Source organism: Podarcis cretensis (genome assembly GCF_951804945.1).
Source record: "Podarcis cretensis genome assembly, chromosome: 9".
Classification (NCBI taxonomy): domain Eukaryota; kingdom Metazoa; phylum Chordata; class Lepidosauria; order Squamata; family Lacertidae; genus Podarcis; species Podarcis cretensis.
In genome coordinates, this window is record NC_137178.1 from 38,556,552 (window position 1) to 38,581,411 (window position 24,860).

The following is a 24,860-nucleotide window of genomic DNA, read 5'->3' on the forward strand; positions in this document are numbered from 1 at the left end:
GGTTATCCCAAAGCTGTAGCCGTTCCAAGTATGGAACTGTAAAAAGCTCACAAAGAGGAACCAGAAATATTTTGCAATAATTTGATAGTGGTTGTTAGAAAGTACATCACAGTAATTAGCTATTAAAGCCCTCTTTGTTGTAACTAAAACGAGGCAACTTCACAACTAAAAAAAGAAAGCTGAATATTTTAAAAATCAATCTGGTACCTGATAGCTTCATAAGAAGTTCGGATGCTGCTTTGACAGACATGTCCTGCTGCAATGCATTCGCTGGCACTTCTTGTGGCTTGAGATTCTCCTCGGGAAGGCTTGCGGAAGATGTTTCAGGCTCAGGACTAAAAACGTAAGTAGATTTAGGAAAAGTGGAACTTGCATTTTCCTCATCTTTCGGTTCATCTTTCACTTTAAATGTAGGAGGCAAGGGTTCTTTTTGATTTGCAGCTGTTAACAGAAGGGGAGGAAAGGGTTCAGTGAAGTGCGTAAATGTATAATCAGAAGACAGCAAGTTCACAAGAGTCATGGGGAACAGTTTGGGATGATGGTGCAGGGCAGGGAAATCCACACAGAAAACCAAATTGGGCAGGCTTCAAGAGGCAACAAGTACTGATAAATTGCTACACAAAATCCTACACAAAAGGCAACCAGACAGCTGATGCCTTCTGAATGCCAGTCCTAGAATATACTTTCTGATGCAGTCTGGGGGAAGAAGCACTAATTCATCCCACTGGTTAATCTATTGGAATTCCAAAAAGTTAGGATCCTCACTAGGCAGTAATGCTTCAAGCTGCCATTGGAGTTCTGTTGCATCCATGAAGCAGCGCTACATCATTAAAAAAAAACCTTTGTCAGGTTTTGGGACAATGGAGATAAGTGTCTCACAGAAAAACAGAGGGAGCTCCCCAGCCCCCAAGCCCATAGGATTCCTCAAATAATGCCTGCAGTGGCAGGATATGCAGCTTGCTCCAATCAGACATATAGCTGTCTAGCCCTGGCACTTTTTCCTTTCTTTAATTGCACCCTTTCTATTTTGCTCATTTGCAGAGAAGCCTGCAACGCATCGATCTGGGCCAAAGCAATCTGGGTGGCTGGGGATAAAGTTCAATTTTGCAGAAAAGGCTGACAGGGAACTATCCTCAGGCTCCATCTAAGTTTTTGCCGTTGTTCATATTATAATAAATGGAAATACTCTCCTAAAACATTGCTAGTAAATTTCGCAAGCCCACTAAATAAAACATCATCGCCTGCTGTTTTATGAGCTGGAACTCTGTTAAGTATCACAGTGCTGGTCAAATGTACAATTCCACACACTATTTTGGATACACATTGCTCTGATCAATGGGTTTAATTTCTTCCTTTAGCATAACATCTTTCCCCTTGTGTGGCATTGACATATCTACCAAGTTTACATTTTCATCTTTCAGATATATTCCATTCCTTCAGTGACTTTATAACATGTTGCTAGGTAACAGTGCACACAAGTCAGGTTTCAGGACCTTTCGTTAAGACACTATAAAATGAGCTCATGGGCCTTTTTTTGCATGAAAAATGCACATTGGGGGCCTTTACTATTCCTGTCTGTTGAACACTAAAGATCAATTTCTAAATAAAAAAACATGAAGAGTGAGACTGTATTCTGTCTGTATTCTGTTCTCCTCCCCCTAAAATGTTTCTTGTTGCCTTTCTTTCAGCCAAAACAGGCTCTGCTATCACCAAGTCAGTAGAGTAAGGTTGAAAGTTACTGAACGCATGGCATATATTTAAGCAGTGTTATTCTAAAATGCCAGAGCAGTAGCACAAATTGGTTACAAACCTTTGGATTTGGGTTTGAAAAAGGGGGGAGGGATATCAGTGTGTTCCTAATTCTAAACACCTATCAGTTCCTCATAATTTTATGTCAGTATAATCCAATGCATGTTTAAAAGGTAAAGGTAAAGGGACCCCTGACCATTAGGTCCAGTCGTGGCTGACTCTGGGGTTAAGGCGCTGATCTCGCTTTATTGGCCGAGGGAGCCGGCGTACAGCTTCTGGGTCATGTGGCCAACATGACTTAAGACACTTCTGGCGAACCAGAGCAGCGCACGGAAACGCCATTTACTTTCCCGCCGGAGCGGTACCTATTTATCTACTTGCACTTTGACGTGCTTTCAAACTACTAGGTTGGCAGAAGCAGGGACCGAACAACGGGAGCTCACCCCGTCACAGGGTTTAACCCACAGCACCACCTGTGTCCCTTCAATGCATGTTTACTTGGAAGTAAATCCCAATACTGCACTTACTCCCTAGGAAGTGTACCTCTTAGAAATCTAGTAGAAGTTGCTTGCTCTTAGCATATCAAACTACATTTGTTAAGCATCTTTAATTGTCAATTCGTCTTTACAAATCTTCTCCCCATCCTACGTTTGCCAATAGCAGTTTTTGTAACCCCAGAAATCCAACATTTAGGACAAATCAAGACAATGAAGCATGGGTGGGCATTGTGGCCACCATCAGCCTAAGTCAGCATGGCCAATGGGCAGGGATTATGGAAGCCTCGATGACACCATATTGGCTACCCTTTCTGCAAGCCCACCCTTCTCTACATTCCTCCCTGTCTTCAGTGCAGCAGATGGCTCTTCGGTGAAGGAACTTTTCAGTGTTGACACACCTGTTATGGAATGCTCTCCCCAGAGAGGCTTTCCCCTTTCCCTTCACCAAGTGAGGTTTTTCAGAAAAAGATTGAAGTACTAGCAATAGTCATAATAAATGGCATATCTGCATATTCCATTGCATCAGCAACAAAAAAGAAAATGAAAATTATTTTTCCCAGATCCTCATGGATCCACTAGGAACAATATAAATTGTTACGATTTGCGGGGGGGGGGGGGGGGCGCAAAACATTTGGGAAAGAAGCATGAATAGGTGTATGTGTCAATCTGAACCTATTCTGTGGTTTATTACTGTAAATCATGGCATAGGTAAGAAAACTGACATAACTCTAAAAGGACAGGAGACCCTCCATGATGAACTCTGGTGACCTTGGTACAAGTCTGATTGCAGCCTCATCTCCTGGAGGGCATTCAAGAAATTCAGATCCCTCAGACCTGGCATAAAGGTCAACACATGTAAATTCAGTTGCCAGTACAGCCTATTTACCACCTGAATGGGGGCCATCAAGATAATTTGAAGGCAAGGGGCAAACAAAGGGTGACCAGTTTAGACATCATGCACTAGGATAATATCCTTTCAAACTAATTTGCAACATGGGTGAGGTAAGAAATGGGAGGGAGACACAATAAGACAATAAGAACTGCAGGAATTGCTCATCTCAAGGCCCCCTCCCCCACTAAGATGCATTAGCAAGAAATATTATAAAACACCTGGATTTTCAGGTTTTAGTTGGGTTCTCCCAGTTCCATTGAAAGCAACTCACACAATGCTCCCAAGGAATCAGCACAAATCCATTTCGCTTAAGGACAGGAATACTCCCCCCCCCCCCGCATTTCTTAACTTACTATTAGGGTGAGTCCTGCTGGCCCAAATTGTCACGCTCACTTTTGTAGGCTTTGAGAATACTCAGCGATTTCCCCACTCTTTAGGTGTGTAGGTGTTGTAGGGTTTACAGCCTGCTTATATTGTAATTCTTCTGTCTAAAGCAGCATTTATATATTCTGTCATTTTCATTTCATATAATAAACCAAGCTTTCTTTATTCTTTTTGTGTAAGAACTTCTTATGGGCATGGGGTTGAGGGCCATCACATATTCATAAACGGATGCAATGTTATAACTCCAGAAAAGATCCTAAATTTCTCGTTATGGTGTGTGTATGAATATGTGAGTGCTGGACATGCACATCAGTTCAAACACATACTGTAACAGAAGGGAAGTTTCAGAGTTTTACACTCTTTTTTGAACACAAACCTGTAAGTGAAGACAGTCAGAATGACAGACCCCCAACATGGCAAGAAGCAGAGTTGCAAAATATTCTGCACATCACTCAGCAAGAGCATCATGATTAGTGATATCCCAGTGCTGGCACCCTGCCAAACTGGTCAACACTTTAGTTATGTGATCACACCAGTGATTTAACTGCCTGCTGTCGTGGTCCCACAAGACATTTGGGCATCAGTGCAGCTGCATAGCTAATGCATAACAATTTAGGGAAAATGATTATGTTCTTTTGAATGCTCAGATACAAAAACTGAAATCACATTATTAATTTGCAGAGGGATGTGCTGCATTAGTCTGTTCTGCAGCAAAAGCAACCATGTTAGCCATATAGCACTTTAAAAACTAGCAAATTAATCATGGCGTGAGCTTTCATTGATTAAGAGCCAAATTTCAGCAGAGAGGGACAACAGAGAAGTAGGGCCACTTCATCAGCTCTGCTGAGAAGTCTGATCCATTCCTGTTATCTGGCAATAGCCGTTCCATCAAGCTGCAGTGAGGGAGAAAGGAGAAGGAGAGGCACACCATCAGCTCTCTTGAGAAATCTGCTCTTTCCCGTTTTCCCATTCCAACTATCAACTTGTAACAGCCATTCCTGTCAGGTTGCAGTGGGGCAGGGAGAAGGGAAAAGAGACCACTTCATCAGCTCAGCTGAGATAGTAGCAACTTTTGGCTCCTCTTCTCCTTAAACTCTTTCCATTACAGCTGGTTATTATAAGAACTTCGTAACCAAAGGAGTAATCCCAACCAAGATCCAATGGGATGAGGCAGATTGGAATCCTGGTTCAGGTGGAGATACACTTAGCAGGGGCTCAGCTGAGGAAGTCCTTAAAAAGGGTGTGGCAAGGGGTGATGAAGCAGGGGAGACTTACCACTAAGCCCAATTCCTTTCAGGTCAGTCACATGATCTTGGAAATTGCACTGGAAAAAGGGTGCTGTCTATTTTAAAGGCGTTTTCCCTCTGCTGGGCTCAGGCCAACTTAGCTGGCAGTAGTCCCACTCCAGAGCTAAGTTTGGAATAGGGATAAATTTCACTGGAATATTTTATCCTGTGAATTACACTGGCTTCCTATAATTTGGATTGCTCTGCCCCTATAAATGCTTGAATTTGCTTTTTCTCTCCTGACTCCCAATTCTTTTTCCTTTTGTGTTGCATCATTGGATTGTAAGCCTAAAGGCAGGGACTGTTTTATTACTGATCCTTGTAAGGCTCTGAAAACCTTTTCAGCTGAAATAAAAGCACCTGAAATAAATACATAAATTAGTTAGCCTTGAAAGTGCTCCAGGATTCCTTGTTGTTGTTGCACTATTAATGCAAATGCAAGGTGGGGAGACACCTGAGATCCATCGCCTCAAAATATAAAACAGGGACATAAAACTGAGGTGTCTTATATGAGTTGAGGAACTTCAGCCCACATCTCAAATACTTAAGAGTAGAGATGCTTGAAGAATTCAATCTTTGCCACTCACTATATGAAGTAACCTTAGATTCATGTGCTAACTGAAACTTAAATATTCACTTCTCTGAATATTGCAAGACAGTTCTCAGTTTTTATTATAAATTTATTCGGAATATTTCCAACCTGCTCTCTGTTAAATATAATCCCAGAGTGTGCTACAACATAATGCAAATAATGCATAAGAATTCCAATCATGGGCATATTTACTTGGGACTCAATTCTATTGACCTTGGAGTCTCTGTGACTCTAGTTCCCGGTAACATTTAGAACTTATTCTGAGAGAAAAATATGAGTTAAATATGTCTTAAAACTTGTGTTTAAATACATACTTTGTAAGAATTTAACAGGGTGGCATAGTGAGTAAAAACATGAAAAAAGGGATGCAGACCAGAAGCAGAGAGTTTTGTCATCCTTACCCGAGAGCTTCATGAGAAAATCTGATGCCATCTTGACAGAGATGTCCTGGCTGAAAAGTGCCGACGCTGTATTGGTCACAAAGTCAATGGAGTCTTTTAGCTTTGTGTTGTTGGTGATTCTGTCAACAACACTGAGAGCAAAGGTTGGGGTGGAGGTGCTGCTGTCATCTTTGGGCTCTTCTTTTATTAGCAGAGGTGGGACAGTAGATCCAGTCACCTCAGGAGTTTTAGAGGTGGCCGCAGTCCCTGCGTGGTCTGTTGCCCCATCCATCTGTTGCCCCATTCTGGAGTTGTCACTTAGCAATGGCGACCCCTTGACATCCATTTCTGGGATCTCTTCCTTCACTTTGGCTTCTGTCCTCAGGAAGTGCTGGTGGCAGCGCATGTGGAGTTTGAGGCTGAAGTGGCGAGAGGAGGTAAATGGGCATAGCTGGCACTGAAATGTCTCTCCCCGGTCTTGATGTTGGTGAACCTGATTAAGCGGTTGATGATTAAGTAACAGTGACAACAACAGCAACAACATCTCTCAGACAAATAGCAGAAACTTATTTCAGACCAATACTGTGCATATCTCCTACTGGCTGCCTTCCTGCCTCCTTAGTGCTTATAGAGCTCAGTATATTTTATTTGCACATCTCAAAAGACCTTAACAAAGGAGGTCAGCATGATGAGCTGAGATTGACTCTCCTGTCTATATGTGACAATTTAATGATGAATATTTCACAGTACACATCTTTGTTCAGAGGTCACGGGTTAAAAGTCACAGAATTATTCAAGAGCAAGCTGCAAAGCACATTGCTTCTCAGATTAGTTCCAAAAGCAATTATGTCCTGTAATATATCTATATCTATCTATCTATCTATCTCTGTGTGTATATAAGTGTGTGTTTGTGTGTGTGTTTACACACTGTAGGGAATAAAGACTAGGTCATAAGGACTGATTCACTGGAAAGAGAGAGAGAGAGTTCCAAGGAATCAGTCCTTATGACCTAGCCTTTATTCCCTACAGTGTATAAAACTCTAAGAACTCCATCCTTGGTCACATTTACTTGTGAATAAATTCCATTGACTTTAGTGTATCTGTATCCCCAGTTCATGAGTCCTATTGCTGCTGCCTTTCCAGTTGATGGCAGCCAGCATCTAAATCATGTTGATGGAGGAGGAGGAGGAGGAACACAGCAGGGCTGGCATCTTTGCCAACCCATGCCAATGCAACATCTGCTCTGGCCACTAGGTAGCTAACTGCATTTGAAGTGGTTTGCAAAGTTCATAACTGCAAACTGATTGCTTGTTCATGGTTTAATAAATCACTACCACAATTGGACATCACACACACACACACACACACACACACACACACACACACACAGCTACACTCACATACCCAAAGGGAGAATGCATGGAGATACTGAAATCTTAGGTCTTCACATGTAGAACATGCCTTACATATTTGGGTTTCTGATAGCAGTTTAGTTAATCTATGCCTTGTATTACAGGCATCTTTGCAATGATGCACCTTCATCATACCTGCTCTGTACTTGGCACTATATTCAGGGATGGGAAACCTGTGGCCCATCAGATGTTGTTGGACTACAACTCCCATCATCCCTGAACATCATATTTATATCCAAATATGGATGGATTCCTGAGATCCTTAAGGTTTCTATTCCTATAGCTGCAAAACACTATTAAAAACAAATTTAGAAAGTGGGACCTTTTATTAACTACATGTTATCTTCAAGCTACGCAATTTTCATCATTTTGTTGTTGTTTTTAATCTGATCATCATCTTCCAGATTACTTCTCTGAATTATCTGTTGGTACAATTGAGAAAGCATTAACTGCACTAAGATTCCAAACTATGTCCACAGTATATTTAGAGGGGAGATAAGTTAGAATACAGTGGTACCTCTGGTTACATACTTAATTCATTCCAGAGGTCCGTTCTTAACCTGAAACTGATCTTAACATGAGCACCACTTTAGCTAATGGGGTCTCCCGCTGCAGCCGCGCCACTGCTGCTGCGCGATTTCTGTTCTCATCCTGAAGCAAAGTTCTTAACCCGAGGTACTATTTCTGGGTTAGTGGAGTGTGTAACCTGAAGCGTATGTAACCTGAAGTGTATGTAACCCGAGGTACTACTGTATCTGTAAATTGTTGTTTATGTATTAGTGGCCAGTGAGATATCACTAAGTATTCTATTGTTCCACTATAATTTCCCTAAGGACAGGTTTTTGAAAGAGATTCTTCAGACACTTTCCTTTTTTAAACAGTAGGGGGGATTGGTTATTTACTGATTGATAGGGATAATCTGAGCTCAGTCAATAGAGAATGAGGCTTTTAAATCTCAGGGTAATATGTTTGAGCACCATGTTGGGTGAAAGATTCCTGCATTGGACTGAATGACCCTTGTGGTCCCTTCCAACTCTACAATTCCATGATTCTACATAAAGTTTCTATGTTTATTCTAGTGGCTCAATGGATCAGACAAAAATTTGTCACACAAAACGGGGTCCAACATGCTGGAGTTGATCTATGTTAAAAATGTATCTCTCAACTTGACTGTAGTGTGATGATCAATGGTTTTTAGCAAATAAATCTGACTCTTTGATGGGCTGACTATTGGCCATTCTGGCTGGGCTCATAGAGGTTGGAATCCAACAGCATTTGGAAGGCCATGGGTTTCCCATCTCATGGATAATTACATTTTTGCCCTTATAATGTTATAAGTGATGTGTAGCTGTATGTACTAGACCAAGGCTCTTATCAAGAAAAGCTTGGCACAGACTGATATTTTGTGTTCGTTTAGGCACAAACATCTCACAGGGGACCTCTCTGAAAAATTATTGCAAAGCTTAGCTGCATGTATACAATCCCTTGCATGCAAGCAAATGGGTTTCCTGGATGGTGGCCAAACGTTGGCAAGTATTTGTTATAGATAGCAAGAAGGCTACTGCTTTCCCTGCCCAACCCCTATGCTCGAGAAAATGAATCCATTAAAATGGCACTAGAAAAAAAACCAAAAAAACCCCACCACCATGCTGGATTTTATAGCGAGTGGGTTTTTAAAGAACTGCAATGACCTCATAGACTGGATTTCTTCAATTACTAGTATCCACTGACCTTACCTTCATGTGCGATTTTAGATTGTCCTTGCGTGCACAGCGAAATGGACACAAAGGGCATTGATGGCTTTTTAAGCCTGTATGTATAACCATGTGTCGCTTCCAGTAGCTCTTCCTTTTTATCACTAGGCCACAGATCGGACACTGGAAAGGTTTCCCACCTTCTTCTTCTGAGGCTTAGGATAAGGAGCAATAAAAAAGAAAGAAAACATCATTAAATTGTAGTGAACGTCTCTGCCTCTGTCTAAATACAGTTTTTGGAAATACCTCTTGGATGCTTTTCCTTAATGGTTTCATTCATCTCTGGGTACAGAACTTTTAGAACGTTGAATAATCATTTCCCTGGAATGGGGATCCTATGGCTCCAATGAAAGTGATGCTGGCAATAGAGGACAAGTGTCCCAATCATACTTTGGTCAACCAGCAGAGGATGCTACTGTGCTTTACCTAGCCTCGTGAATATAATCCTGCAGCTAATTTTTTTTTTGCTTTTGACCTATGTAATACAGAGAAAGTACTCGGCTCTTTCTTTCTTTCACTTTCTTTCACTGAAGTATTCAAAGAAAAGGGAAGTGATTAAATTACACAGTAATCCACACCTCCTGAATGAAAGCAATACTGAGCATGACATACTGCATTTGCAATACTGATGCTGCGAAATTTCAGAGCCCCTGCTGATGCGCAATTTCATTCTGGCTCAAGAAGACCACTGATGCCACTTCAGGATTCAGAGGCAACTCTGAGGTCATTATTTAATTCATTACTCAGTTTTACCTACACATTATGTCTAGAACTTAATTTGAGCCCTAGAATCTGCTTTCATTGTGAGCAACCAGATAAAAAAATTACAAACCGTTGATTTCAGTACAACTTCTATGGCTAATTCCCTTCCCAAACTGCTGCTCCTTTCTCATGGACATATGAGGGATGGAACTAAAGGTGTTTCTGCATTTGGTTGAAGGAATCTTTCAGTCGGAATAATAATAATAATAATAATAATAATAATAATAATAATAATAATAATAATATTTTATTATTTATACCCCGCCCATCTGGCTGAGTTTCCCCAGCCACTCTGGGCAGCTTCCAATCAAGTGTTAAAAACAATACAGCATTAAATATTAAAAACTTCTCTAAACAGGGCTGCCTTCAGATGTCTTTTAAAAAGAAGATAGCTGCTTATTTCCTTCACATCTGAAGGGAGGGCGTTTCACAAGGTGGCCGCCACCATTAAGAAGGCCCTCTGTCTGATTCCCTGTAACCTCACTTCTCGCAATGAGGGAACCGCCACAAGGCCCTCAGCGCTGGATCTCAGTGTCCAGGCTGAACGATGGGGGTGGAGACGCTCCTTCAGGTATACAGGACCGAGGCTGTTTAGGGATTTAAAGGTCAGCACCAACACTTTGAATTGTGCTCGGAAACGTACTGGGAGCCAAAGAAGATTCCTTCCAGGGGAAGTAAAGGACCATACATATTCTACTTAGATATAAAACAATTGACTTATTCTTCAAGCTGGTCCTCACCTAAGGGACCATGGCTATGCTTGAATAGTCACAAGACTTTTCATAGAAGACTTGACTTTTGCATCAAGAATTCACTTTAGCATTTCATTACAACTCCCCCATATTAATCCCTGGAATCCTTTTTTCTTTTTCTTTTAAGTATCATATATTATATCTGAATGCTGCTCTTCACACCTGCTGGTTAAGCTAGAGAGAAAAGCGCATTTGAACATATACACAGAGCAATCAACCACAAAGCCACTACTTATGCATAATGTTAAAAGATGAGCCCAACGGACGATGGCTTGTTGTTAGAAGAATGAGCAAGTACGAGACTTGGACTCACACACTGCTCATTTCCTTTCCTCTTCCTTTACATGCAAGCGGAGTAAATGGGAAACTGTGGTTTGTTACAAGCATGACTGGAAGCTTTAAATTTCCTCCCCTCACAAGTTAAAGGAGGAGGAGTGAGTCAGTCCAAGGCTCACATTTGTTCATTCTTATAAAAAGAAACCACTGTTTGTCATAACTTCTGAATCAGGCCACTGAGTCAAAAGATATAATTTATAAACAGGCTTATGTCCCAGCACCTCAAAAATTAAGTGCTTCTTTTATAAATGTGGCCATCAGTCATTACTGATAGTGGGTGCTATCAAGGCAAGGTAAAGATTTTGCAACTTGTTAAAAATGCTAAGAGGAAGAGAGGATTCTGCCCACTGAGTTGACATAATCAACCATCTGACATTACACTGCAAATTCCTAGTCCTGTTATGAGAAAGTTTACAGTGTTACCTTGGAAACAGGAGATATTTCTGTGACTGCCGAAAGGATATCTGATTATTTTCAAAACTGCAAAAATTAGTGGCTTTTTTCTTGTGATATTTAGGAATTATGTCCAGAATATTACAGCTCACTCCCTAATGCATTCATCAGCTGTTTTTCATCTTTGAGAACTCAAATGTCAATACTTTCTATGACTTGGAATGCAGTGATAAAACCTGCATGAACTTGTCATTTCCTGCTGCAGACTTTCTTGTAAAGATATAATTCAGCTGAGTTTGCTAGAGCCCTACTGGATTGTTCATGTGTACTCTGAATCTGTTTCAGCAAATAAATAATTAAATACAGCACTCAAGTGTCCTGTGCTGAAACAGGTGAAATCAGTAACCTGCATAAGTGATGCAAATTAAGGAAATACATGCAAATCTGCTTCCTTATTTAATTTATTCTGCAACTTGGGTTAGGTGGGGGAGATGAGAAACAGAAAAGCTACAACAGAAAGCATTGAAACCCTGCCTTCAAACATCAGAAAGCCTGCTTAATCGCCAGTTTCTAAGATTTCACCAGATGTTGCCTACACGTCTTCAAATCCCAAAAGACTAGAAACTTTGGTTTTGTCTATAAAATATCAAAGCTTCCAGAGATTCTCAGGATGCTAAATTCTATGTTCAGTGCTGAATATACTGTGCGTATGTGCAATTTAAGTATATAAGCAATCCATCTTATTAGTTTAATAAAACAAGCATGTGAGAAAAAAATGCACTTTTGTGTTCACGAGCTTTTCCAAAAAATGCAAAGTTCTCTCACATTTCACATCATGTATGATACAATTTTTCCATCATGGCACTGAGAATTTCAAAACTGCCAGAATTTTGAAAACAATGCCAGAATTGTTGCTTTCTCACTAACAAATTCTCCATAAAATGGTAGGTTAAGTAAAACTTCTTTTCCTTGCGTCCTGTCATACTGTTCCAGATATGCTGGAATTGCCATCCCACTCACTCTGTTAATCAGGACACTGCTCTTTCCTACTTTTAAGTCTTTCCTCAAAATTTTATGCCTTTCCTGAATCACCTGATCCTCACTTTGCCACAGCTGCTATCTGACTATTCACAACCAATTCCAACTTTTCAGATGCAAATTCATGACCATTTAATCCTTGTTCAATAGACTGTGAACTATTTGATGTGGGATGGCGTGTGTATATACACCCACACACTGGGCAATGCCAGACCCACACTGCTGGTTCTAAAAATCAATGCGCAACGGTAGCAGCAACAGCAGCAGTAATAGTAGTTGTGATATCAGTGAATTTTCTACTTATTTTTTCCACCTGAAACAGTCTGCCTGGCAATGTTGATCAGTGTTCCCCAACCTGATCCCCTGCAGATGTTTTAGCCTACAACTCCTATCATCTCCAGCTAGTGCAACCATTGCTACCAAAAAGTAAGAGATAAAATATACCGGTAAGCAAAGCCCACCTGTTCAGCCCACTTCTTCCTTCCTACGCCAGTGTAAATCCAGTTCACCTTCAGACTGGAGTTGGATTGTGTGCCTCTTCAAATCCTATACGTGTTCACTTTGAAGTACGTCCCATTGTGTTCCCATTGGAGCTTATCCCTTAATAAGTGTGTTTGCAATCCTAGGAACTCTTTCTTAAGAGAAGGTCCCACTGAACTCATTGGGAATTACTACTGAGTAAACATGCATTGGATCCAGCTGAATAGCCACAACCTGCTCTGTAAGCAGCAGAGTTAATGTTTTTAGGTGTATTTTATTCTAACCATCCACTTTAGAAAGTACATGTACCAGATAAAGCTTCCTCAAACTCGGCCCTCCGGATGTTTTTGGCCTACAACTCCCATGATCCCTAGCTAGCAGGACCAGTGGTCAGGGATGATGGGAACTGTAGTCTCAAAACATCTGGAGGGCTGAGTTTGAGGAAGCCTGTACCAGATATTTCCAGATGGCAGAAACATAACTGATCATATAGGAACTGGCACCACTTTCTCTTAACCATTTCCAGCTTTCTAAATGTGATTAAAATGCTGCTTCCCTCATAAGCAAATAATGTAAATGCTGAAGAAACACAGCATGCTTGCCAATAGAAGTTTCCATCCCATTACTTGCAAGTGGCCTACAAGACAAATTTCCCCTAATATTTCAGTTCAGCTCTATAAAAACGTTGGGAGTATCCAAAGGCATTGCTTCGCTCACGAGAAAGAGCATGGAATATTTATGTTCACATATGTTCAGAAGTGATCCCACTGAATCAATCAGATCAATGATTCTGGGAACATGGCATTACAAGATTCAAAACCAAACTTATCCTACTAAAAGTTTAGAAAGGATGTGGATATTGTAGAATAGCTTTTGCCAAAGCTGGTGCCCTCAAAATGTTTTGGACCACAGCATGGGGCTGTGGCTGATGGGAGCTGTACTCCAGAAAATCTGGAGGGCACAAAGTTGGCAAAGGCTGCTGTAGAGAAACCACTATTTTTCAAAAAAAAAAAGTCTAGACAGGATTCACAGAGCACAAAGCCTTTGGATAGCAGGACATATTCCTTATCCGTTACATTCCTTCCATATTTTAAACGATGGAATCTTTTCAATATTTTAAAACAGAATTCTACTGAACAGTCTACTGATTGTTTTGTCCATTTCAATACTGCATTTTTACATGGTTGCAAATCTCCCCAGGACTTTTTGGTAAAGGGCAAGAAATCTAATAAACAACAACTACAGTGAGGCAGCTTTACATGGTATAGTTACTGATCTGCCAGATATACGTACTTACATGAATTTTCCAAATGACTGCTACCCTTTCAACACAAAAGTTTCGGTGAACTCCACTTTCTCCATTCCCTTGCTTCCCAGTCCATATTTACATACCATTTGATTGCAATAAAACCTCAAACCAGTCTACAAAAACCTCACAACCCATTAAAATTATCCATAACAGACAATTAAAGGCAGATGAAAACACATTAACATCTACATATCTGGATACAAACATTTTAAGCAGGCGCTGGAAAGGGTACAAGCAGAGGCACCTGCCTAATGTCAACAGGCAGGGAGCTGCAAAGTGTAGGTGCTAAGAATGTGTTGTAGTAATCCAACCTGCTTGGACTACTGTGGTCAAGTTCTCCCAGTCCAGGAATAGTTGCAGCTGTCACACTAATCACAAATGGTAAAAGGTACTACTAGCCCTTGAGGCTACCTGGACCTCTAGTGACAAAGCTGGATCCAGAAGCACCTCAGACTGCATCCCTGCTCCTTCAGGGGCCTTAAAACCCTATTGGTGCAGGCAATTAATCACTTTCTCAGACACAGGAAGCGTTTGCCCATTGTGCCTCCACCTTGACAGGATTCAAGCTCAGTCTACTTAACGATAAAGCTTAAGACAAGGATATCTAAAAGATCATCTCACCCCCTACATGCCCAACCGACCACTGCATTCTTCAGCACAGGGCATCCTATGGATACTAGGCAGAAGGCCTTCTCAGTAGCTGTGCCCACCCTGTGGAACGCCCTTTCATCAAATGTCAAACGGATAAGCAACTATATGAAGACATCTTAGAAGACATTTGAAGGCAGCTTTCAGCGGATGGCCCAGTCGGATGGGCAGAATATAAATAATCAAATTGTTGCTGTTGTTGTCATCCTACCATGAGGTCCACCTTGCACAATGTTGGAATTGGGTTTTTAGTGTGCCCTTTGGAACTTCCTCCCGTTACATTTCAGGCAGGTGCCTTCACTATTTTCCTTTTGGCACCTATTGAAGGCATTCTCCTTTCAACGAGCCTTCTAAGTGGAGATCTTCATTCCAGTTAGCCTCTGTATTGGATTTGAATTGATTTTATTTATGTTGTTCTTTTAAACTGCTTTATATAAATACTTGTGATTTTATAAAATTGTTTTTATATATGCAATTGTTTAAATTGTTTTATAGAATTGTAAATCCCTTTGGGATACTTTATGTGTAGCAATGCATAAATGAAATAATTATAATGACACCCTATTAGAACAATACCATATCTGGCTGTGCTGATGGTTCAATAGTGCTGAACCACGTTCCTGTATCTGACTCAGTATCTATTCCACAGACATGGAAGCAGAGGGAGAGGAAGTGTGAGTGACGCTTCCTCTCTTGCTGCTTCTTCGGGATTCTACAACCATCAGACTGCAAATGCCAATGGTGATGAAAAGAAGCAAATTCTTAATCTGTTTGAGACATTCTTTACCCGGCCATATAGTAAATGAGAAATGCTGCCGATATAATCCTTGAGGGAAATCACATTTATCTTAATGGCAACTGGACAGGACTCATGGCTATATGAGCAGGTGGTCTGCAAAAATAACAAAGCTTCAAAAAATGAAATATACTGTGTATGCCATAAATATACAGAATGCCATAAAACTATGGTTATGAAAAGAATCAAAGGAATGCATGAGGTTTATTTCCACTGTGATTATACTCTGTTTCTACACTCAGCTCAATTGCTCAAAATTTTCTTCTTCCCAAAACATGTATTAACGGTGACCTCTTTCTGCAAGCGGTACCATTTTTGCAGCAGTGACAAACACTGCAGAGTACCGTGTGCCTAAAAAACAGCCCAACTCCTCTTTAAAAACAAAGAAGAAAAAGGTAAAGGATTATTATTCGTCTGATTATCATCTAGTTAACTATTTTCAAGTCAAACAAGGAAGCAAAGTAATACTTCTGAAGATCAGTTGCTGGAAATGGCAGGAGGGGAGAATGCCCTTGTGCTCAGGTCCTGCTTGTGCTCAGGTCCTGCTTGCACCCGGCTAGCCCCTGGAGGAACAGGATGCTGGAGTAGATGGGCCATTGGCCTGATCCAGCAGGCCGTTAGGCTCCTATTAAGTGTCCAACAAACAGTCAAGTCTGTGTAAGATGTTTCCAAAGCAACACCAAAAATATGTATTGTAAACTTATTTGATTTTTACCTAGAGCTTCATAAATGGCCTGTTAATACACAACAGGCTGTGTGTGACCTTAAGAATGTAACAACTGGACCTGAGATTCCGGAAAACATGGACTTATACAAAGGAAAATGGGTTCTCTTGGAGAGGCTCAAAAGCTATCTTGACTCTTGAAGTTATGTTAGTGGGACTAGAAGTCTCCCATTGCCACCCAGCAAGTTATATTTTGTTTGTTTCTCCTTTTTTACTTGTTCCCCACAAAGTTTGATTTGGTTTTATTATTTTTACCCCACTTTTCTGTTTGGGGAGATGCAGATCAGCTTAAAAATACTAAAACCTATGTAATGAACATTCATTGCATGCTATGGATGGTACTCCATTTGGATGGTTTTATTAATCATTATCATTATTATTACTCTACCGACTAGTCTAGGCTTGGTGGAGAATCAAACTTTACTACAAGCCACTAGACCATGTTCTCTACAGTGTCATGAATGTTCTCTGCAAAGTTTACCCAGGATCTGAAAGCCTGTGGCAATCTAGTTCCACTGCTCTCATTGAGCATTGCTGCTTGCTACTCCAAAAAGTCATGGTTACTTATAAGTTTTCTTTGTTGTTGTTTTTTAAAAAGCATGCTAACAATATTAAATGATTAAATGTTAACTTTCTTTGAACTACAACAATATTTCCATGGAAACAAAAATATGGGATGCGTATACTAAAGAATAAATTAGAATTCATATATATCTCATTAACTTTCATCTATGATTTAAAATGTTTATCTGTTTTTTGCTAACAGAAGTATCTTCGGGCAAACAACTGAATTCTGCCCTTTCGGACTAAAGCAGTAAAGTGATAAAAATAAGGATAGATAGATTCTATGGAGCATAATTAGGAAAAACCTGTTCATTTTCTTCTGCCTAGTGATATGGTTAACCTCATTTGTAACAGTTAAATGTGATTTTTGTAGCATTTGTAGCACCTGCAGGCACTCCGTCCTCAAAGGAAGAAGAGAACAACCTATACGGGCTTTAAACCCCTTGCTTTGCAAATAGGCTGTAACCCTGTTCAGCCATTTGGAATCCTTGTTTCATCAAGAAGGGAGATGGCACCTTATGCCTGACAAACATACATGCATCTGAAGCTGTGAAAAGAGCCTAAAGGAAAGGTGGAGAACCTGAAGCCATCCAGATGTTGTGAGACGTACAACTCCCATTATCCCTAAACACTGACCATGCTGGTTGGGGCTGATGGGAGTTGGTTCAGCAACATCTGGAGGGTCACAGGTTCCCCCATCCTTGGCCTAAAGTGTATGCAAGCACGGTCCCTTCCATGGCTGGAGGAACCTTGCTTTTCTATTTACTATACACAAACAACTGAACAGGATGAGAAGCTGACAAGGTGAGGGAGATGTCGTATGGCATTTGGCTGCTATTAAAATGCATCCTAGCCTCTTTTAAGTAAAAAAAAGCATACATTCACTTTGGTTTGGATAATGAGCCCAGATTTCAGAGAGAACTGTATTAAACACCAGTTTCCTTTCAAACATGCAGGAGGCTAAGGACTCTGATCCGTCACATACATTATTTTAACTGCCTTCTGCTTCATTGTGTTTCCTTAATGCACTGAAACAATGCAGAACTGAAAATGCGTACGATGCTTTAACTCTCAGCAGAATGACAGCTCATACCTGGATTAGAGGTTTTAGAACTTCTTCCTTTAGGGGCTGGGAGTAACAATAATTCCAAAGACTGCGGTGGAGTTACTTTCTCTTGCTTCATATCCGAAAGCTGCAGGGGATCTTCTGCAACCAGTGACTTTTTCTTCTCAGCCAAAAGACTGCCTGCAGCTCTTGCAGCGACCTCCTTGAGAAGGGCTGCTGAAGAAGTCATTGAGGCGAGAGAAAGAAAAGAGCTAGCTGGCGGTGGGTGGTCCTGACCAGGAGTCATGCTTCTCTCACTGACTTTCTTTGATAGCGCGGCTAAGGTGGAGCTTGCAGACTGGGAACTAAATGGCGAAGAAAAGGTTTCAAACCTGATAGGATCTTCAGTTCGAGAAAGCGACTTGTCCTGAAGGACTGCATTGGCAGCTGCTTTCAACTTTAGGATGGCTGAGTCCGGAGACAAACCGCAAGATGGTGCCGAGTTGGGCAGCCACTTGCCTTGATTCCATATAAACCGGTTGTTGGCGCCATATTGGTCATTATGTTCCTGTTTTTCAGCCAGCTTTCTAGCAAGGACACTTAGCTGCTGAGCATGATGCGTAGGTGGAGAAAAGGAGATGTTTGAGCCAAGATTTACAGGGGACTCAACCCTGCCGTTAACTGCAACACTAGTGTCTAGCTTGAGAGAACCAGCCTCCAGCAGACGTCTCAGGTTACTACTCAGTGGCTTATTGGGGCCAGGAGTGTCATCTTCACATGCAGAAGACACACCGGGGGAAAGGTGTTCTTTATTCTGTAACACGTCCCTCAGAGCCTCGTTCTCAACAGCTGCTAGCTCCAGGGTGTTGCTGCTAGGAGTTGCACTCCCCAGGGAAGTGTCTGGAGATGTGGACTGTTCTTGGATCCTATCCTCAAAGGATAATTTGAAGTTCTCCTGGACTTCTCCATAGGATGCTTCTGATGGGGTTTCTGAAGAGTTTCCAAACCAGTGATCTTCTTCACTAAGCTCACCTTCAGCTTCTTCCTGCCGGGTACCATCTGTGGAGAATCAAAGGGAATCACTTTCATTTCAAGTTCTGTCCAATTTAAGTGTATCTATAGGACTCAATGAGGTCCTATAAAGTTAACAAAAAGATTCTCAATAAACATTAGTTTGATACAACTTTAGCACCAACTATGTTACGTTTTCAGCATATGTTTAAAACCTATTTCCTCACCCAGAGATTCCAATACCATTGATACTGATTTGGCATATATCGCCAACCACAGTGTATTGCACTAAATATTGGTACTTCAATTGTAGATTGTTTCATACAGAAACCTCATGAGTTACACAATTAACTCATGCAAATTCAGGTTTACATGCTTGGCAAAAAAATAAAAAAATAAAAAGGGGGCAGAAAGGGGGTAAGCATCCAGGAAAGAAAGACGTTGGCAATCCCACCTCCAATTGAACCCAGTATGTTCCGGCTATATGTGACTTTGGCTTTAGGCACAATCTTTGGAACATAGCCCCCATGTAAGTTGTGGGGCTTACTGTAATGTGTTTTACTATTTTTACATGCTGCTTTAGATATTGCACAAGAGAAAATTTTCAGTATGTGATTTAGGAAAAAGCAGAGAACACTTTTGTGATTTAGGAAAAAGCAGAGAACACTCATCCTTTAGGGTTTTGATGTAACCATTTGTATGCTTGACTTGAGAAATAAGGACAAGCAAATGTATTTGCAATATGACTATCACAGTTAGCCATTATAGCCCCATCAGCACTATGCATTTGAAGTAGTATTATGCCACTTTAAACAGTCGCAGCTCCCCCCCAAAAAAACATTCTGGGAGCTGTAGTTTGTTAAGGGTGCTGAGAGTTGTTAGGAACCCCATTCCACTCACAAAGCTACAATTCTCAGATTTCATAATTAATCCCACTTCCCAGGGACCTCTTTCTTTACTTATATTCAGACATGACATGAAATATTTTGGACCCCACCCAGAAATTGTACATAGCTCAATCCGGCATAATGCCACTTAACTGCTAAATATTAAGATTTATGACTATGTGATGTTTATTTCTAAATCATTATATCAGGCTCCAAGAACATGGATTCATCTCTCCCTGCCCCCAGTTTAAAATAAAAAAGCAAGTCAGTTCTTCCTTGGAAGAGAAAGAAACTAGCTGTTTCATAAGATTGTAGTCTAAAGGGGGGGGGGGGAGTTAAAATGAAGAGCACTTCCAATAGAACTGTCATTTTTCAATTGAAAATTGTTTGCTTCTTTAACCACATTTTCTCATCACTGGCAGTTCTAACATATCTTCTCCCTCCCAAGAACTGACTGGCAGTGTTTAAAGGGCAGTGACCCTGGATTGCTCTTGCTCACAATAGGCATTCAGAGAGACACAGATATGACCAAGGACTTTTTTGTGCACCAGGCTGGCCAATCAAAATGCAGTAAAGAACAATAGTAACATTAAAATTAAATGGATGCTATCTCTTCTTGCCAGATATCTTTAATAGCAGGATTGCTTTAAGAAGAGAACACCTCATACAATAAAAAGAGTCATGGAAATACTATACTACCATGAGTCACCAAGAATATTTGGGGGAAGGTAGAATCTAATGACATGAATACTGTGATGATACAGTAAATAAAAGTGGTTTAAAAAATCACTCTGGTAACATTAATGGCCGAATACCTGGATACAGAATTATTAACTGAGCCCATTTATACTTCCACCAAACATACAAAACATAAATCTGTATCAGACAATTAACAGGATCAATTAATAAAAAGCAGAACTCTGAAGAACAGCAAAATAACAAGACATGTCCCATTTAGACGTTTGCTGAATTGCAATTTAAATGCTATGAGAGATCCAGTTAGTTGTTGCTAAAGTGTGGCAGGGAAAAATTTTGTTTCAAGTAGTATGAAGTGTCCCAAGTTCTAATCTGTGGGTTGTATCCAACTAAATTATACTCACGAGTAGACCCACTGAAATTAGCAGACCTATATTAGTCATGCCTGTTAGTTTTACTGGGTCTACTCTTCCTAGGATTAACATTTGATACAATACTGGATCTGGAAGCCCTCTGGAACCAATGGACAAGAAGGGTGGGTCCACAGGAAAGACGCTGCCTGTTATGGATGGGGACAGGGCAAAGAGGAGAGAGGAATCACCATCCTGTAGTAGACGATGTGCTCTGCATGCAGAAGGTCCAAGGCTCAAACACTGGCATTGCCAATTAAAAGGATCAGGTAGCACGTGATGTGAAAGACCTCTGCAGTTCTAGATTAGGCAGATACATAGCCCAACCTGGTATGAGGCAGCTTCATAGGAGTTATGGACAAACCCTACTTCTTCTCATAACTGACAGTCCAAGATATAACCTGGAGGTATATGAGGCTCAAGATATGATCTACTGCCATGTGAGGCCAACACCTTACTGAAGGTCTGGGTTGGGTCACTGCATAGATGGGAACCATGTCTATGATGCTTTGGGTTCCATGATGAATGGAAGTGCAGTATAGTGTAATAAAATAAAATAAAAACCATCCACATACCCCACCTTGAATAAGCACACAGGCTAGTGTAAGGAGCAATTGTTCGTTTGGGAAACATTGTTTTTTGAAGGTTACAATTTTTTAAAGGCAAAACCACCGCCTTTAACAAGGACAGGTGAACCCCGAGATGAAAGCTTCTCTTTAACTTTGTACTCACTCCAATAAATAATAAAGAAAAACTAGCTGTTCCCTGGTTCAGTACTGTTATGGGTTAAGGGGCTGCTTGTGCGTAAATGGTTGAGTTCTCAACTCATGCAATCAGTTTCTAAAACTCTCCCAGACCACGGAGCCATGGGTGCATGGCTACCTCAATCGCTGGCAGAATCCGTCAGTGGGCGCTTCCGGAATTTACGCCAACATAAGAGTTCCTTAACGGAAACTCTCCTTCTGGATTCTCTGCGTGACAGTTTCCTGCGCGGAATAGGCGTCCCCAACGGAGGTCCTGAGACTTCTCCGCTGTTCTCACTGGAAGTATCTTGGAGCCCTCCCTCCGACTGAGTTTCTGCAGGAACTCTCTCTCTCCCCCTGCTGGTTCCTTCCTCAGCATCCGAGGGTCTCCTAGCCTCCTGGAGCCCTTCCACCACCTGACTCTCCGATGGCAGTTCCCTGACAAGTACATTCAACAGCCTGTAATCAGTTTTGAAGCTAGAACCAGACCTGACCTCATCCTCTAATCAGCTTCTTAAAACACCACCTCGTCTCCCCAGCCCAACGAAGAGTCTCCTCCTCCTCAGAACTGTATTGAAAACCTTTGTGGGCCCTCAGAATGGACACAAGAGTACTTCAACCTCATAATAATGTTGAGCCATGAAGAATACAATGCCCTTTATAATTTTTTTTAAAGGCCACTCAGATTAAAACATCAATGCACTTGGATGCAAGCAACATTTTTTTTTTTAGTGCAGCTACTCATTTAAACCTGCCAAGGTCGCCAAGGCAACCAGATTGCAGTCTCTCTTCCAGGGGAGAAAGAAGGTGCAGAGAGCACTGACTTGTAAGAAGAGTGCGCAAGCGTGTTCCATCATGCACCAGCAATATTCAGCAAAGTTGAAGAGTTACTGCGCAATCTGCGTGAGAGGCAAACCCATACCTAGTTAAATACAAGATGAGGGAAGCCTATTTTGCTTGTTTAAAATGCACCTGGGGGATGAAAGTCAGAGGACTGGTTGGCTTGCAAACTGGAGCAGTTGGTTCTGTGGCCATTTTTGTATGCGCCTGTTCTCTGCATATGCACAATGGCCTAGACTGCACAGCACAGCATGTGAAGCTGCCTTATGCACCACTAGATCATTGGTCCGTATTGCCCAGCATTGTCTACTGACTGTAGGTCACCAAGGCTTCAGGCAGAGGCCTTCCTCAGCCCTAGTCCTAAGATCTTTTATCTCAAGGATGGGGAGCCCTATTCAGCCCAAGGGCCACATTCCTTTCTGGGCAATCATTATTAGCAAATCAGTTCCAAGAATACTTGCAAAAATAAACAAGGAAGTCTCTAAAGAAACACAGGCCAACAGCTTGGTTCATTTCTTCATCCGAAAGGATGCCTTTCTACTTGATATATACCACTATCTCCTTTAGCAATCCAAGCTAACTTTCACATAGCCAACATATTATTGGTCTCTCTTTCTCTTTCTCTCTCTCTCTCTTTCACATAGCCAACATATTATTGGTCTCTCTCTCTCTCTCTTTCACATAGCCAACATATTATTGGTCGGTCTCTCTCTCTCTCTCTCTCTCTCTCTCTCACACACACACACACACACACTTCTAAGGCTGATAGATCAGCCAATTATCTGCTTCCCAGAATTTTATTTGTCTTCTGTTTTTTATCTGTACATTATCAATACCTATTACAAGAAGATATCGTTTTAAATTATCAAGACAGTCTTAAATTACCAGGACAGGCTCAATGCAATTACAATTGGCTTATTAGGAAAAGCATTATAAAAATAAATCTGTACCTTTATATTAGAACGCTTACTCATAAGAAATTTATTTTCCATTACCAGAAGAATGCTGTTGTTTTGTAGGGAGTCTGTAAGTAGTTGATATTATTCTATAGCCCTGGTACACCAGGTTGCCATTGCCAATGTAATCATAAGAACTGCAGTTGCAGAAACTGTAGTTGCAGAAACGAAAACTAACACTCGTTACACTTTGGCTGTGTCCTTGGACAATGCACTGCCATCCACCCATCACATCACTGCACACCTATACTATGCTCCCTTTCTACACAGTGAATACTTTCCTGACTTTCCCTCAATGGGGAATACTTCTACAACCTTTGAGTGTGGGCACCTGCATTTCTAATTTTTTGACAATGTGCATCGCCAAAGAAGAGGACAAAAAAAGGTGCAGCAGATGTGCATAAAATTTGCAGCTGCCAATTAATATGCAGAAATTCACATTTTAAAGGACTGTGCTCTAAATAGAAATAACAGTGCATTTCACCATAGCAGGGAAGAATGTGTGGCAAAGTGCTGCCAACTGTTGATGAGCAACTTCAAGGTTCCTGATCTCCCCTTTTCTGTTTCATTATCTTTAAGTTGGACACAGACCAGGCAGCCCTTCAAACAGAGGATTCCTTCAAAGAGAGGGCTGTCCTCTGCAAAGTAGAACATGTGGCAACTCTACAACCTGCTGGATAACAGGATTGCTACACCAGCACCCAGTTATTTGCTAAATCGCATCCCTTGTATAACCAACTGATCACTGCTCTCTGCAAGAAAGGGCATCATCCTCCAGGTACCATCTTATCAGGAGGTCTCTTTTACACTGTGCCAGAATCTGTGGCAGGAGCACCTACTTTTTAGAAGTCATTCCTGTTGCATATCAGTCAGGCACTACTTCTATTGTCTCTTTGGCACCTGTTGAATACTTTCTTCTTTAAATCATCTTGTGATGTGTCTCTGTTTTCCCCAACTGCTGAGTAGTCACTGATTGCACAAAAAGGTTCCTTTGTTCACAGTAGCCCACATGCCCACACCACCAAAGCACCCACTTTCATGCTTCTAGTTCTTTAGATGTGGGGGGCAGAATGAGGAAAGCCCTCTGATAAGACCCATGCTGTCCCTTCATGGGGTTACATACTTCTAGTGGTATGTCATGGCTGACTGCAGAGCAAAGCCCTAGTCACGTGTTGGTCACATGAAATGTTAATGTGTGAATAAAGGGAAGTGGAAAGCCCTGCTTGTGACATTGTACATCCTACACTCTCAGTCCCTAACTCAGTATGTTTGGTGAAGGTTGGAAGAGGGAGCTAGCTGTACGCATGTAGGGGATCCATTAGCACAAGTTGGTGCCATGCCCAGCCAACAAAACTTAAGGGATGGAATCATACTCCGAGTTGTGTGTGGCCTTGCCTTCATCAGCACTAATTATGTACAGGCAACTTATAGGAATGGACATACCACTACAGTATGTCCTCAAGGAGACAGAAAATACCACGAAACAGCTTGAGTTCTCTTTGGCATATCTAAAATCACATGAGT

General features: G+C 41.2%; 1 protein-coding gene and 1 long non-coding RNA gene across 6 annotated transcripts in view; one reads left to right on the top strand and one right to left on the bottom strand.

The window, feature by feature from the left end:
* Positions 1-24,860, bottom strand: part of ZNF827 (zinc finger protein 827) — a 114,895-nt gene that overhangs the window by 65,081 nt on the left and 24,954 nt on the right. For all 5 annotated transcript variants that reach the window (XM_079990586.1, XM_079990589.1, XM_079990588.1 and 2 more), the window contains exons 2-5: positions 17,842-18,852; positions 8,929-9,101; positions 5,802-6,273; positions 208-441 (exon numbers count right to left, since the gene is read on the bottom strand). In XM_079990586.1, coding sequence (XP_079846712.1) covers positions 208-441; positions 5,802-6,273; positions 8,929-9,101; positions 17,842-18,852 — 1,890 coding nt within the window. The remainder of the gene's footprint in view (positions 1-207; positions 442-5,801; positions 6,274-8,928; positions 9,102-17,841; positions 18,853-24,860) is intronic.
* LOC307224129 lies at positions 245-24,210 on the top strand. Its single transcript, XR_013842433.1, has 3 exons — positions 245-343; positions 1,689-1,722; positions 23,916-24,210. It is a non-coding gene; the product is annotated as an uncharacterized lncRNA (long non-coding RNA).